At 35.9% G+C, this 15686-nt stretch overlaps 1 protein-coding gene across 9 annotated transcripts in view; it reads right to left on the reverse strand.

Annotated features, from left to right (window-relative positions):
- SEPTIN7 (septin 7) overlaps positions 1-15686 on the reverse strand; it is a 93764-nt gene that overhangs the window by 52688 nt on the left and 25390 nt on the right. For 4 of the 9 annotated variants that reach the window (XM_081534240.1, XM_081534243.1, XM_081534247.1 and 1 more), the window contains exon 2: positions 3294-3396. In XM_081534240.1, coding sequence (XP_081390366.1) covers positions 3294-3396 — 103 coding nt within the window. Of the gene's footprint in view, positions 1-3270; positions 3397-4496; positions 5089-15686 lie in introns of those variants that run through there. The other 5 variants (XM_081534248.1, XM_081534245.1, XM_081534242.1 and 2 more) reach the window with 5 other exon arrangements.

Raw genomic sequence — 15686 nt, forward strand, 5'->3', positions numbered from 1 at the left:
CAATGTACAATGCCAATTAATCTTAAATCTCCCTCTGCTCCTCTATATCATCCATAAAGCACAATTACATATAACCTGACAACTTGTCTTCTTCCTGCACTGAAACAGGTACCTTTTTCTTGAGCACTTAAATAGTAACTTGTTTATGTTAAGGCATCTAGACTAACCGAGCAAGGTGAGATGCACACACTATGAAAATATGTGGAAGCTGAAATGACTACGGGAACAGAAAATTCACCTCTCCCACTTCATGCTGACCCTAGGACAGAAACTCATTCCAGTAGAATGGCAGAAAAAAACCGCTTGCACTATTTAAGTTATCTACAATTCTCATTCGTTTTTCTGTCTGTCCCTCTTGTCTCTTTAATTTTTTTAGGGAAAACAGAATATCTAGTTAAAATCATACAAGTTCAAAGCATAATGGATGCACTATACCCAGTATTTCCAAATGAGCCTCTGCATAGTGCTTAAGAACACACCAGACACAGATAGACTGGGTTTGGTTCTGATAGCAGTGTGACCATGGGCAACTAACTAATATCTCCATGTCTCAGTTTTTGCATCTCTAAAATGTAGAAAACAATAATACTTATACCATAAGGTTACTGTTAAGGACTGTATGAGTCCTTAACACACAGAAATAAAGTGTCAATACTTTATGTACTTGAAATATTGCCTGACACATAATGTTATGTAGGTGCTGATTTTTGTTAGCTATTGTTTTTCCAACTGGACTGCCCACTCAATGTCTATCCCAATTCTATTCTTCAAAAATCTGCCCTAATACCTCTTCCTCAAATAAGGCAGTAATAATGTCCAACCAGGGATAAGCTCTCCTATACCTTTAAACATCTGTTCTTAATTTCTGTATGACTCTACTAACTTGTATTTACTTCCTGAAAATGTTATCTTTTTATGTATATTTTGTATCATTATATAAATTATAAGCTCCTTTAGGCAAGAAAATACAGGAATACCAATATGCCTCTTTTATACAAAAAAGTCCAAGTAAATAATAAATATTGCTTATGAAGCAAGGTTACTGGATAAAGGTTTCCCAGCAAAGGGTGAAGAGATTAAGAAATCAACTGTTAAATATAGATTCTCAGTTTGTATCAATGTATAAATCTCAAACCAAAAACTGTTTTAAGAGTCAAAGCTGCTCTGAGCATAAATCACAAAAATGAGGATTCAGCTTATAAGGAATAGCTTGTAGTCTCTAAGTCAAGAATGTTACAGCAAGGTTGGCTTTAGCTTTTTGATGATTTACAAACAGTGCTGTCAGAAATGGCCTGCAGTCTGAAAAACAATGTATATTAAAAGGTGACTTTCATGTGTCACACATTGCAACTATGTAGCTGAAAAGATTCAGACTGACTTGTACTCAAGTCTACACAAAGACAGCTAATTAAACAGTAATGTTCAAGGTATGAGGGGGAGGACAGAATAATAATATTGATACCCATTCTCTTTTATTCTCATTTTAAGTCTTATCAAAGAGAAAAAACAAGCCGTAGTTGACAAAAGGTCTAACCAAAAAAACTAGTAAGAATCAGCATCTTGCTCCCATGGTGATAACACTGATTGAATATATCTATGAGGGCATGTATTAGTTAACGGAAAAAAATACAACACTAACAATACATAGCTGCAACGTGTTTAATGGCTGATTTAATTAAATAAAATGTACGTGTTAAATATAAAATGTGCAAGTATTAAATGTGGCAACAACAAAAAAGGACCAGTAAGTTACATTCAGAGATTCCATATTTCCTCTAAAAGTCGAGATCAGCTGATTATTATATATCTTTCACCTGGAAAAATGTCACAGCAATTTCAAACCAAACATCTAGCCTTGACTCCCAGACATTACTAAGCAGACACTCAAAAAGTCACTTTTTAAGTTTTAATAATAAAAATTTTTTGAAAACTGTTATAGTTCTCCTAATGGACATAGGAGGTTTTTTTACGAATTAAAAAAATGATGTTTTATTTGTCTATAGTTTGTCATTTAAGATCACTAACATTACACAGTAAATGTAAATATAAGATGCAGTATTTCTTCATGTGTAACAATTTATGTTACCAACCTATGAAGAGGTGTGTCGTGCATATTTTATTCACCTATCTAGACCCACACCCCTGCTCTACAGCAGCAATTTACAAGCCAAGTATACAATAGTTTTTATTCAGCCAGAGACAGACAAGTATCAAGTTTGCAGATTTTGTACCACATTTTAACTATGAATTATTACAATGCAGATACTTCCGAACAGCCACAAACTAACCCTCAGGCAAAATATTCTGGTCAGTTGATAAAATATTCTTCCCTTCAATGAAGGAGTATTTCATACCTAATTCAATACCAAAACAAAATATCAGGCGTGGAATATAATTAGCAAAATTTAATGCACAATACATGAAGGTCCAGCATCAACTCAATTTTGTCAAGGATGGTTAATCCAATAGTTCTGCCTTCCATCTTCTTAAAACAAATAGAGAAATACAATAAATTGCATCAAACTGAGGAGCCAGGTTATAAAGTCAGCCTATATGAGGTGAAAATATTATAAAGTCATTTAAGATTAAGACTGTCATTTAAGAAAACTAATCTTACACATGGTAAAGTGTTTTTTCATATATGATGATGTTACTAAACTAAAGTCAAAATAACCCCTGACAATCTCTTAAAATCGATTATAGGCAGGGAAAGGTGTTTATAGGATGAAACACATACAAGAGAAAAATAAGAGTGAACCAAAGAAGAAGGAGAGTCATATTTCATTTATTCCAGGGCTTACACTCAATGAATGAACTCCCAGGGTAATCACTGCATAATTATGATCCTCTACCCCATCCTTCTTTTTCAGATTTAGAGAACATATGTTTAAGTTAAACACTCGGATGATATGGCTTCAATGCACTACATGAGCCAAAGAATAAAACTATCCTAGAGTAATAAGTAACCACCAGATGCTATTTCCTTTTGTAGTATCAACTGAAGAGAACTTCTCCAGTTTTCTGTTCCACTACCCACCTCCCACTGCTTTTCAACTTCTACTTCCCTTCCCCGCAGTTTCCAAAACTGCACCACCTACAAAAAAGAGGCAAGAAAATACTTAAATCCCACTATGCCACCAAGTTAAATTTTAAAGTGTATCTGCATAACAAAAAAAATATATAACATGGTTGCTGCAGTTATTTGGGCTACTGTTTTCTTAAAACATTCAGAGTTCATTAAATAGTCTGAAACTTGGATCAAAATTCAACTTTAGTGAGAAATCATATCTTACCCACAACCATAAGTGTGAATTCAAAACCTCTCTTCACTGATTTTCTGTATACTTGATTTGGGAGATTTGCAAATCCCACATAGCCTTCAAGGTTCTTCTGTTGCTGAGAAAAGTAAAAAGGGCTCAATTATTAATATGTCAACAAAATGTTTCTATCATACATTTCAAATTCTCTTCATTAACCTATTTCTAGAAAATCATACAAACTCTTATTCATGGTGAATCAAACTGACTTTATAGTATTACCAATAAAAGTATTAGTTAATCGAAGAAATGGACAGAATAAATTGAGCACAAGTTGATTAACAGTAGTCAATTATAAAAGTCAATGAGATTGTCAGATGACATCACTGACTCGATGGACATGAGTCTGAGCAAGCTCGGCGAGTTGGTGATGAACAGGGAAGCCTGGCGTGCTGCAATCCATGGGGTTGCAAAGAGTCAGACATAACTGAGCAACTGAACTGAACTCAACTGAGTCAATTATAAAAACCCAAGAGAATAAAATCAAAATTTAAAAAACCTGCCTCAGAGCAAAGATTTCAATTTATAGTAAGTTACTAATAGTAAGATTTTGATCAAGCAACTAAAAAAACAACAAAGGATTTTTCACAATAAAAAAATTCAAATCCCCTTAAGATTATATTCAGTTCAGTCACTCAGTTGTGTTCGACTCTTTGTGACCCCGTGGACTGCAGCATGTCAGGCTTCCCTGTTATACTATTTATTATATAATTATATATTTTATATTAATAATACATTATAATATATTATGCTATATATTATGTTATATTACATATATTCCCTGTTATATTATATATATAATCTTATATAAGATTATATTAAGGACTCTTATCCCTTTGCTCATACTAAACACCACAGGCAGGAGTTTCTTTAAATTCACCTTCTTATTCATGAAATAAAATCAAAATGTGGAGTTTAAAAATTTTTCATAAACTCTTGAAAGCTCTCATGATCAATGTCAATCAGTAAACATTATCTTTCAAACTCTTATACTAGGTCCAGTAATGTCACCTCAATGTTTTTACGGAACATCAGATTTATCCGGGTTTTAAAGTAAACTTTAATTCTGTTTTCTGTATAGCTTTTGATTCTTTGATGACCTCACCAATAATTTCATGAGTAATTCATACAAACCTACTTCTAAATTGGCGTAGAAAATCAGTGTGACTTTCAACTTACCCACTGGTGAGAAATACTGTCCATAGTTCAGACCATCTGAGTGAGTAGAGTCTTACTGATTAATTTACTTAGAGGTAGGTCTTATTCATCATTAAAACATAATGGCATTCATCATTTAAAAATAATATTCCTAAGAGATACACATTTCTCTTAAAGGTTTTTGCCACATTTAAATTCTCATCCAAAAACACTCATATGGGATCAAAGTAATAATTCAATACATTTGGATTTAACAAAGAACAGCACCCTGCATTCCTCACTAGTATCACATATATAACTAAATATTCCATCCACAATCTTTTATCCTTTTTTAAAATTCATATAAATTAATTTTAAGACAAATGTTGAGCAGATAAGTAAGCCAATTAAATTAGAGGCTAATTTTAAATATACTAGTTAGGACACTGATCAGAATATTTTAAAGTCAAATATTTGAAAGCCTATGTGCAGAGCTAAGACTATGTATTAAAATTTAAAGCTTCCTTGATTTATATTTCATCCAATTGTAACTGAAATTTAACTTAGACCAGAAAAAAGCCTCTGTATTAATTATGTAGTATACTCACAGCTACTTTGTAAAGAACATATTTCCATCATTCCAGTGTTCCAGATTCCAATAGAACAGATCCACAGAGGAACAGTAAACGAGGAATTCCAAGAATCATTCATGGCACATTCAGTCCAAACAAGGGAGAGATATCCATTGGAACATAGTAAAATGAAGAGGGGGGGAAAATGAAAGTTACTTAAGTGTAACTCAACAAATTAGAGGTAAATTACAAATATACTGAAAGTAGACTTTTTTCTACTCACATCAAGGAAATATTTTTTTGTTGGATATAAGGCCCAGTGAGTTCATTTTAGCAACTTTCCTGATAAAACATAGAATCAAAGACCTCCTATCTTTTCATAAAGGACAATCACTATGCCTTGTACCTGAAGTCTTACAAGAAATGATGAAAAAAGTGTAAAGTACGAAATTTCAAGAAGATATACAGGAATCAACTTTAAATTCCAAGGAGGAAAAAAAAAATGTAAATTTCATACAATTTTGCTTTGTCAGTCACTGGATTAAGACAGACCAGATCAGATAAATGCCAATATTTTCACTAGGATCTTTACATAGTATTACTATATTTCAAGTAATTAAACTAAAGTTCAGAATTGGAAGAAATGCAAACTTGGAGATATAGGAAAGGAAGCTAAAGACTGCAAGCAATAACAAATGGAAAGATGAAGTAAATGTGACCTATAAAAACTGAAAGGCAATGAATGAAGCACAGAGAAGAAAATAAGACTATCTTTGGACAAAATGTCCGTAAAAAGGGTATGTCTTTTTTTCTATATTGAACAAATCTATGAGTTATATCACAACCTAGAAAAGACAATGATTATTCAAATGTCACCTCCACAGAGAGGACTGCTCTGAATACCCTACCTAAAACTACAACCTACTCCTCATCTCAGCATCTTGTTGCTTTGTTTTTTTTCCCTTTAGCGCCTACCACCATTTAATATACATACAAATCTTCTTTATGGTGATCTCCACTCACTCCATCTCCAACTAGAACGTAAACTCCATCAAGGTACAGATTAAAGGAATTACAGAAGTTGTGACATCAAAAAGAGGAAGCCATCTAACCATCTGAGAGAACTGAAGAAGTTTCAGAGAAAATATTTTAGGTTACATGTTCAAGAAACCCACCATACAAAAGGTGTAAGAAAAATGCCTCAGTCTACCCCTGTGTCTTATTCACTGCTTTATCCTCAAGTCACAGAACAGTCTTAGGGAAAACTGGGAGACTGAAGTAAGAAAACAGGGAAAAGCATTCTAGGGCAAAGAGGTGGGCCCTAAAGTGGGGGTGAACCTGGTACTTTCAGGAACAAAAACAAAGCATATGAACTCCAAAGAAGTAAGGTAGTGGACCAGTGGACAAGTGATAGAAAATAGGTCAGGGAGCAGACAGGGGCCAGATAATGCGGGACCCAGTCAAAGCAGGAAATCTGAGTATTATTTTAGGCATGATGGGAAGCCACTGGAGGGTTTTACACAGGCAAGTGACCTGACCTGATTTGTGTTTTAAAGATAGTTCTTACTGCTAAGAGAATAAATGGAAATAAGAGAACTGCTAAGAAGCCTACTACAATAGTTAAAGAAAGAAAGGGTATACTGAATTTAGATGGTGTGGATGTAAGGAGAGAGAAAGATTCAGAACAGGTTTTGAAGGAAGAATTGTTAGGACACTTCTGGTGCATTACATGTGATCGGTAAAAGAGACAAAAGGTAACTCTCACTACTTGACTTGAACAACTCAATGGCTAGTGATATCTCCAGGGAAAGAGGGGACAAAGAGGAGGCAAAGAGTGAGTGGTGAGGGCCAAAATCACCAAAATAAAAAAAAAGCTTTGAATGTGTTGAAGACTCTATTACATATTCAAGAAGAAATGGTCATAGGCAATTAAACATATGAATTCAGAAATTGCAGGGTTGGTTGTTGTTGAAAATACAGATTTAGGAAACATAAGCATATAGATAGTACTAGGAGAGAGTTATATTCTCAAAGAGAGATTCTAGATGAAAGGGGTTCTAGGCAGTTTCCTGGGGCTTCCCTGGTGGCTTAAGAATCCACCTGCAATGCAAGAGACCAGAGGGTTCAATCCCTGGGCTAGGAAGATGCCCCTGCAGGAGGGCATGGCAACCCACTCCAGTGTTACTGCCTGGAGAATCCCCATGGAAAGAAGAGCCTAGTGGGCTATAGTCCATGGGATCGCAAAGAGTCAGACACTGAGCAACTAAGCACAGCACAGCACACAGGCAGTTTCCTGGAGCACTCCAACACTGAAATGTTAGGCAGAAAAAGAGTAAGAAAGATCAGTCAGTGAGGAGGAAAGAAAACTAGAACTGGCTCAAGGTTACTCAACTGTGTTAAATGCTACTGAAAAGTCAAATGAAAAATACCAGAGATGTGACCATAAAATTTGGAAATAAGATTACTGGTGATTCTACACAAGAGCAGCCTCAGTAACACAGTGAGGAAGAAGACTGACTAGTTTGAGGGTAGATAATTCTCTGTATATGTTAGCTAATAAAATTTTTAAAATAATTACATGTTTCAAATTATTTTAAAATTACGCATGTCATTTGCCAGTTTCTCCATATGACTGATTTCCCAGAGGAAGAAAATCATGTCATATTTGTCTCTACATTCCTAACAGAGTGCTGATACACAGGAGTTGTTTAAAAAAATAAACAAAAATACACTTTCAGGAAAATTTCTCCTGAGAAAGAAACTGTGTCTAAACACAAAAGACAGATTTAGGGAATATACTAAAATATAACACTGGCTGACTAAAACACATAGACTTTTCACATTTCATAAGAATCTTGCCTTCCCCAAATTCTAAAATCAACCACAGTCTGTAATTCAAAAGATTTAACCACCCACTGATTCTTTTTCTGGACAAATATAATGCTCACATTGCCAGTGTGAAATATAATCTCTGGATAAAGAAACATTATTTATAGACCCGAGTGACGTAACTGTGACACTTATAAGCATGCAAATGTAGATAAAAGTATATTCACCCAGGCTTCACCCAAAATACCTTAAGAGTATTACTTGATTTCAATCATCAGTTATGCAAGAAGAAACAGTTATCAAATCATCTTCTCTAAAAACACATGTTAAATCTTTTGGTAACTATCTAAAAGATAATGCCAGATCTCTATGTCAAATTCACATTTAAGAAAATCAAGCTACAATTCCATTGCTTGCTATTTCACTACCTGTGGAAAAATCAACTTAAATACAATACCCAGTAATTGCAGTGATTAACTTACTTAAACTTACTTGTAGAAATCAATTATATTCAAAGAACAAGACGCCTCAAAAAGGTTTCAATAATAAATTATTGGAACTCTTAAGATTTGTTTATATTCTCTATCATTTGCTCTTATTTCAAAGTAATCAAAATCTTGACATCTGAAAATCCATTATCCTTTTAAAAACTTGAATATTAATATTTATAAATTAACACATATTTTCCAAAGGAGAAAAACAGCACCTTATTTTGAAAACTGCTAAATATGCTTTTGGGGAACTACAACAAAACTGAGTTGTAATAAAACAATAAAAGTGAGAATTTGAGGGAAAATTAAGACTTTTTTTTTTTAGACCACATGATTCCTCTTTAGTTTTTTTCTTTTTGTGTTGACACGATTACATAATATTTTTTTTTTATTTTTTTATTTTTTAAATAAATTTATTTATTTTAGTTGGGGGCTAATTACTTTACAATATTGTAGTGGTTTTTGCGATACACTGACATGAATCAGCCATGGGTTTACATGTGTTCCCCATCCTGAACCCCACTCCCACCTCCCTCCCCAATTAAAACATTTTTACAGGATCTACTATGAACCTTCAACTCTCTCCATTACTCACGTAGAGCCAGACATCCTGGAACGCAAAGTCAAGTGGGCCTTAGGAAGCATCACTACGAACAAAGCTAGTGGAAGTGATGGAATTCCAGCTGAGCTATTTCAAATCCTTAAAGATGATGCTGTGAAAGTGCTGCACTCAATATGCCAGCAAATTTGGAAAACTCAGCAGTGGCCACAGAGCTGGAAAAGGTCAATTTTCATTTCAATCCCAAGGAAGGGCAATGCCAAAGAATATTCAAACTACCACACAATTGCTCATCTCAAACACTAGCAAAGTAATGCTCAAAATTTTCCAAGCCAGGCTTCAACAGTATGGGAACTGTGAACTTCCAGATGTTCAAGCTGGATTTAGAAAAGGCAGAGGAACCAGAGATTTCAACATCCGTTGGATCATAGAAAAAGCAAGAGAATTCCAGAAAAACATCTGTTTTATTGATTACACCAAAGCCTTTTGACTGTGTAGAACACAACAAACTGTGGAAAATTCTTAAAGAGATGGGAATACCTGACCACCTTACCTGCCTCCTGAGAAATCTGTATGCAGGTCAAGAAGCAACAGTTAGAAACAGACAGGGAACAACAGACTGGTTCCAAATTGGGAAAGGAGTATGTCAAGGCTGTATACTGTCATCCTGCTTATTTAACTTACATGCAGAGACCATTATGCGAAATGCCAGGCTGGATGAAGCACAAGCTGGAATCAAGATTGCTGGGAGAAATATCAATAACCTCAGATACACAGATGACACCACCCTTATGGCAGAAAGTGAAGAGGAAGGAACTAAAGAGTCTCTTGATAAAAGTGAAAGAGGAGAGTGAAAAAGCTGGCCTAAAACTAAACATTTAAAAAACTAAGATCGTGGCATCCAGTCCCATCACTCCATGGCAAATAGATGGGGAAACAATGCAAACAGTGACAGACTTCATTTTCTTGGGCTCCAAAATCACTGCAGATGGTGACTGCAGCCATTAAATTAAAAGACGCTTGCGCCTTTGAAGAAAAGCTATGACCAACCTAGACAGCGTATTAAAAAGCAGAGACATTACTTTGCCGACAAAGGTCCATCTAGTCAAAACTATGGTTCTTCCAGGAAGTATGTAAGGATGTGAGAGTTGGACCATAAAGAAAGCTGAACACCAAAGAATTGATGCTTTTGACCTGTGGTGTTGGAGAAGACTCTTGAGAGTCCCTTGGACTGCAAGGAGATCAAGCCAGTCAATCTCAAAGGATATCAGTCCTGAATATTCACTGGAAGGACTGATCGTGAAGCTGAAACTCCAATACATTGGCCACCTGATGTGAAGAACTGACTCGCTGGAAAAGACCCTGATGCTGGGAAAAAAGACTGAAGGCAGGAGGAGAAGGGGGCGACAGAGGATGAGATGGTTGGACAGCATCACCGACATAAGTCTGAGCAAGCCCCGGGAGCTGGTGATGGACACGGAAGCCTGGTATGCTGCAATCCATCGGGTGGCAAAGAGTTGGACATGACTGAGCGATTGAACTGAACTCTCCAACTTTACAAAAGAGATATTCAGCCCCAAATTACCTAAATATGACCAGGGTTCTATTTCTCCACTTAGTAACTACAATAATAAAAAAGAAAAAAAAAAATCCCACTATAAAGATTCAAGGAAGGTTTACATATGTATCTTAAAATTTCAAAGGTAACGTTTGGTCTTTTCTACATAATTTCAAATTCAAGCTGTATCACTTTGAATTTTAAAACATAGATAAACTACACGCTTTCTCCTCAAGTTTATGTAATTCTAAACACAAGAACAACCACTCACTACAAAAGACAAAGGTACATAAATTTACTTGTCTACTTATTAACTCTAACAGAAGCCTTATATCATACACATAGACGAAACTATCTAACACTTGAAATTCCTACCATCTCTTACATAACTCAAGCGGAAAGTTACAGAACTTCACTACTGAAAAGTCTTAAGTATTTTAAATATAACTGGTGCAAAAGTACCTAGATTCTAGATTTAATAATAACACTACTAAGATGTTACAGGATCATGTGTTTCCTAAATATTAGCTTTATTGTCCACTCCCCAATTTTCTTTAAAGGTCATACCTTAGTTTGCATGCCCCTAGTTCCTCTCTTTTTACTGAGATGAACTGTGCACAAACAGAACCAACTTTTACTTTCTTAATCTTATTCTGGATTCTTGGTTACTCTACCTAAAAGATTTTAATATCTGTATGAATACATGTAAAAAAGAGGTAACAAAAATTTAAATAAAATTTTTTCTTTGCTCTGAACTTGGAATTTAAATCTCTTCTTGTAGAATTACTGGCCACACTCATTCATTTAACATAGCTACCAAATACCAATTAGGGATATAGAAACTAATAAAAACAAGGTCCCTGTTTATGAAACTAAGAATCTGAGGTCAGAGAAGTTAGAAGGCAATTCTATTAACACAGTGATAAATACTATAATGGAAGCAAGCACAGGAAGACAGCTATGAGAACAAAAAGGAAGGGTGCTTTCTCCCATCCTGTGGTCAGAATCTTCAGATTCTGAAGGACTAGTAGGCCTTAGTCTGATGAAAAATGTGGGTAGGTGCTGCACAATATGGGCAAGCAAACTAACAACTGTAAAGGCCCAAAAGCAAGGGAAGAAAGTACAGATCTTTATGGTAACTAAAAATAGTTCAGTACACCTCATAATCAAGGTCCAAGAGACGCAGAGTAGGAAGTCAAGCAAAATTCAGATCACAAAGGACTTTGTAAGCCACAGTAAAGAACTCAGATGAGGCATCATCTTGAAAACTTATGAAGAGTATTAAAGGATTTTAAGCAGAAAACTGCACTATCAAATTAATTAACAAGCCAAGTCACATTCATATTTTAGAAAATTACAACTAACAAGAATATTGAGGAGATACTGGTAGCAATTTCAAGATCTGCTGCAGTAGCCCCGGGAAGAAATTAGGACCTGAACCATGACAGAAGTAGCAAGGATTAAGAGAAATTAAGTTAGAACACTACTGTTCATTACGGTAGCCACTAGCTCCATGTAGCTATTGATCACTTGAAATTTAGCAAGTCTGAATTGGGATATGCTCTGGCTCCGTTGGTAAAGAATTCACCTGCAATGTGGGAGACCTGGGTTCGATCCCTGGACTGGGAAGATCCCCTGGAGAAGGGAACAGCTACCTACTCCGATATTCTGGACTAGAGAATTCCATGGACTGTATAGTCCATGAAGTTGCAAAGAGTCGGACACAACTGAGCCACTTTCACACACATACTAAGTATAAAATACAAACCAGATTTTTTTTTAATATACTTATTTTTATTTACTTATTTCTTTGATTGTGCCGGGTCTTAGTTGAAGCATGTGGGATCTAGTTCCCTGACCAGGGATTGAACCCTGGGCCCCCTGCTCTGGGAGCATGAAGCCTTAGCCACTGGACCAGCAGGGAAGTTCCACAAATCAGGTTTTAAAGACTTATTATGAAAAAAAGAATGAAATGTCAATTTTTATACTGATTACATATTGAAAAAAAATTTTAGCTATACTGGGCTATATAAAAATCTGATACTAAAATTAAATTCATTCTTTTCAACTTTTTAACATGCCTGCATGCAAAGTCACTTCAGTCTTGTCCAACTCTGTGCGACTCTATGGACTAGAGCCCACCAGGCTCCTCTGTCTATGGGATTCTTGAGGCAAGAATATTGCAGTGGCTTGCCATTTACTTCTCCAGGGGATCTTCCCGCCCCAGGGATCGAACCCACGTCTCCTGCACTGCAGACAGATTCTTAACCATCTGAGCCACTAGGGAAGCCTAGGCTACCAGAAAAACTTAAATTATATATGTGACTTGCATTAACTTCTAATGGGCAACACTGGGTTAGATATTAATGAGCAGAAGTGACAAGTCTCTAACTTGTGGGGGAACAGCAAGACATAAATTCTAAATTTATAAATTTAGTTTGAGCTGGATTAATGGTGGTTCCAGTCACTAAAAGCAAAATTCACTTCAGTTTAAGGTGCTAAAATATGGGCTTTAGGAAAACAAATATCTAGTAGGCAGCTATATATATACAAGTTAGAAGTTCTAGAAATGTCTAGGTTAGGCAGATACTAACATTTTAAGGCAGATATTAACATTTTAAGTCATCAACATTTAAATGGTATGAAAGCCATGGGTTATGAATCCAAATACAGTATTCCAAGTAGGAAGCAGGCCACAACCAACAACAAAATCCCACTACTATCACCTACACAACCTAGGAAAAGGTGAAAAAAGAAGAATGAGGAAAATAGTTTTTAGAAGCAGTTCAAGGAGGTCAACTGTAGTGGCCTCCTTCAAGAAGTGGTCAACTGTACCAAATGCTCTGGAGTGGTCAATACAGAGATAGAAAAGAATCTATTTAACATTATCAGGGACCATTGTCAGACCATCGGACAGATAAGGGAGAGATAGATGGAGGCACAGTGGAAATAAATAAACAGTGAGTAATTGCAGACAGTGAGCGTAAACAAGTCAATTCTTTCTGAATGCTTATCTGTGAGCAGAAGAGCAATAAAGTAGAATTTAGAGAACAACAAAGCGTTAAGGCAGGGTTTTAGGAATTAAAAAAAAAAAGGATAGTTGCATGCTTAAATGCTGGGAGTTTGGGGTCAGTAGATGCAAGATATTACATATAGAATGGATAAACAAGGTCCTAGAACATAGCACAGAGAACTATGTTCAATACCCTGGAATAAACCACAATGGAAAGGAATATAAAAAAGAATGCATATGTGTACATAAATGAGTCACTTTGCTGCACAACAGAAATTAACACAACACTGTAAATCTACTATACTTCAACAAATAAATTTTTTAAAATAAAAATAAATTTTTAAAAAAGCATTACCTAGACAAGTGGCTAAAAAAAGGAAGGTAAACTAGGATACAGATAACATTCTGGAGTGCAAGACAGGATTTTCTTTAAACATCAGAGAGAAAAATCATTTGCTAATCCTAAAGGGACTTACCAGGGAGTTTTAAGAGATAAAGATTTGAATCAGCAACCATCAAAACAAAAAGAAGGGCTAGGAACACATAGCAGGCAGCCAAGCAATTCTGTCCACTAGTTTAGGATAAATCTGTGACGGACAGGGAAGCCTGGCGTGATGCAGTCCATGGGGTCGCAAAGAATTGGACACAACTGAGTGACTGACAGAGAAGGCAATGGCACCCCACCCCAGTACTCTTGCCTGGAAAATCCCCTGGACGGAGGAGCCTGGTAGACTGCAGTCCATGGGGTCGCTGAGAGTCGGGCACGACTGAGCGACTTCACTTTCACTTTTCCGTTTCATACACTGGAGAAGGAAACGGCAACCCACTCCAGTATTCTTGCCTGGAGAATCCCAGGGACGGCAGTGCCTGGTGGGCTGCCGTCTATGGGGTCGCACAGGGTTGGACACGACTGAAGCGACTTAGCAGCAGCAGCAGCAGAGTGACTGAACTGAACCATGTGATCTTTTACTCCAGTAGCAATCTGTAATTGAATGTAAGCCAAGACTGCTATTTGAAGCTGTTATTTTGTTGCAGAAAGGGCGCACAAAAACTACAAGGCATCAAGAGAGCTGACAAGCATGGTTGAAGTGAATCACTGAACAAAAAGGAGGGGGTCAAGGATCCAAGGTAGGAAGTCAAGATATGAGACAGCTAAAAGAATATGAAGTTGTAGACAGAAAAAGCCATATACTTAAGGCTTCAGAGGTGGAATAGAAGTTGCAGACGATGACCACATGGAGCTGTTAAAATGATGGCTCAACAATAATCCCAGATAATGTGTAAGTAAATTACTGAACAAGTTTTACACATGGTCACTAAATATGCCCCAGAATGATAACAGGGCTTGGAGTAGAAAGAAAAACTGTTTGGTGCCATCTTTAACAAATAAAGAGAAAACAGGGATAAGGTATCTGCCAAATTTAAGAAGGGTGAGAAAATACTGTTATTAAATAGCATAAGCTTTAATGAAGCAAGGTTTTTTTTTTAAAGGAAGAATGGACTACAGTCTAGACAACAACTGATAGAAATATAAGATGAATTACCTGTGTAATAAATATTAGACACATGAAGAGTAAAAAGGTGAAATTCACATTATTTTATTTCACCCAATGTATATACAATATTAACATCTCAACATGCAGTCAATATAAGAAGTTATTATGACTCACTTTACATTATTAGTTTTTCTACATGCTTTTGCTTTGAAATATAGCACATCTTATTTAGGACTCATTTCCTTAGTTAGGAGTGTCCCTATAGACAGATGTCAGGAATATATAGGGACCTTGTTTTATTCTTCGTGGTTCAAGAAGTTTTAAAAAAAGTATTATAACAATATTACTGATAGAATCAAGAAGTATATACACGAATAAAAATGAATGAATGACTAAAGATGGGTTAAGTATTGTTCTTTACTTAAATGTGTAGTAAAGAGAAATGACATTAATATGAATTAAAATGGATAACTGATGGATCAACTGTATTATGCATTTTTGAGTAAGGATGATATAGACATTGATAAGTAGTAGCCCGTTATTCAGAGAAGGCAATGGCACCCCACTCCAATACTCTTGCCTGGAAAATCCCATGGATGGAGGAGCCTGGTAGGCTACAGTCCATGGGGTTGCTAAGAGTCGGACACGACTGAGCAACTTCACTTTCACTTATTTAGGACTAGCTACATTTCAAGTGCTCAAGAGCCACATGTT

This window comes from Giraffa tippelskirchi, chromosome 10, assembly GCF_054371585.1.
Source record: "Giraffa tippelskirchi isolate mGirTip1 chromosome 10, T2T-mGirTip1v1.2.pri, whole genome shotgun sequence".
Taxonomy (NCBI): Eukaryota; Metazoa; Chordata; class Mammalia; order Artiodactyla; family Giraffidae; genus Giraffa; species Giraffa tippelskirchi.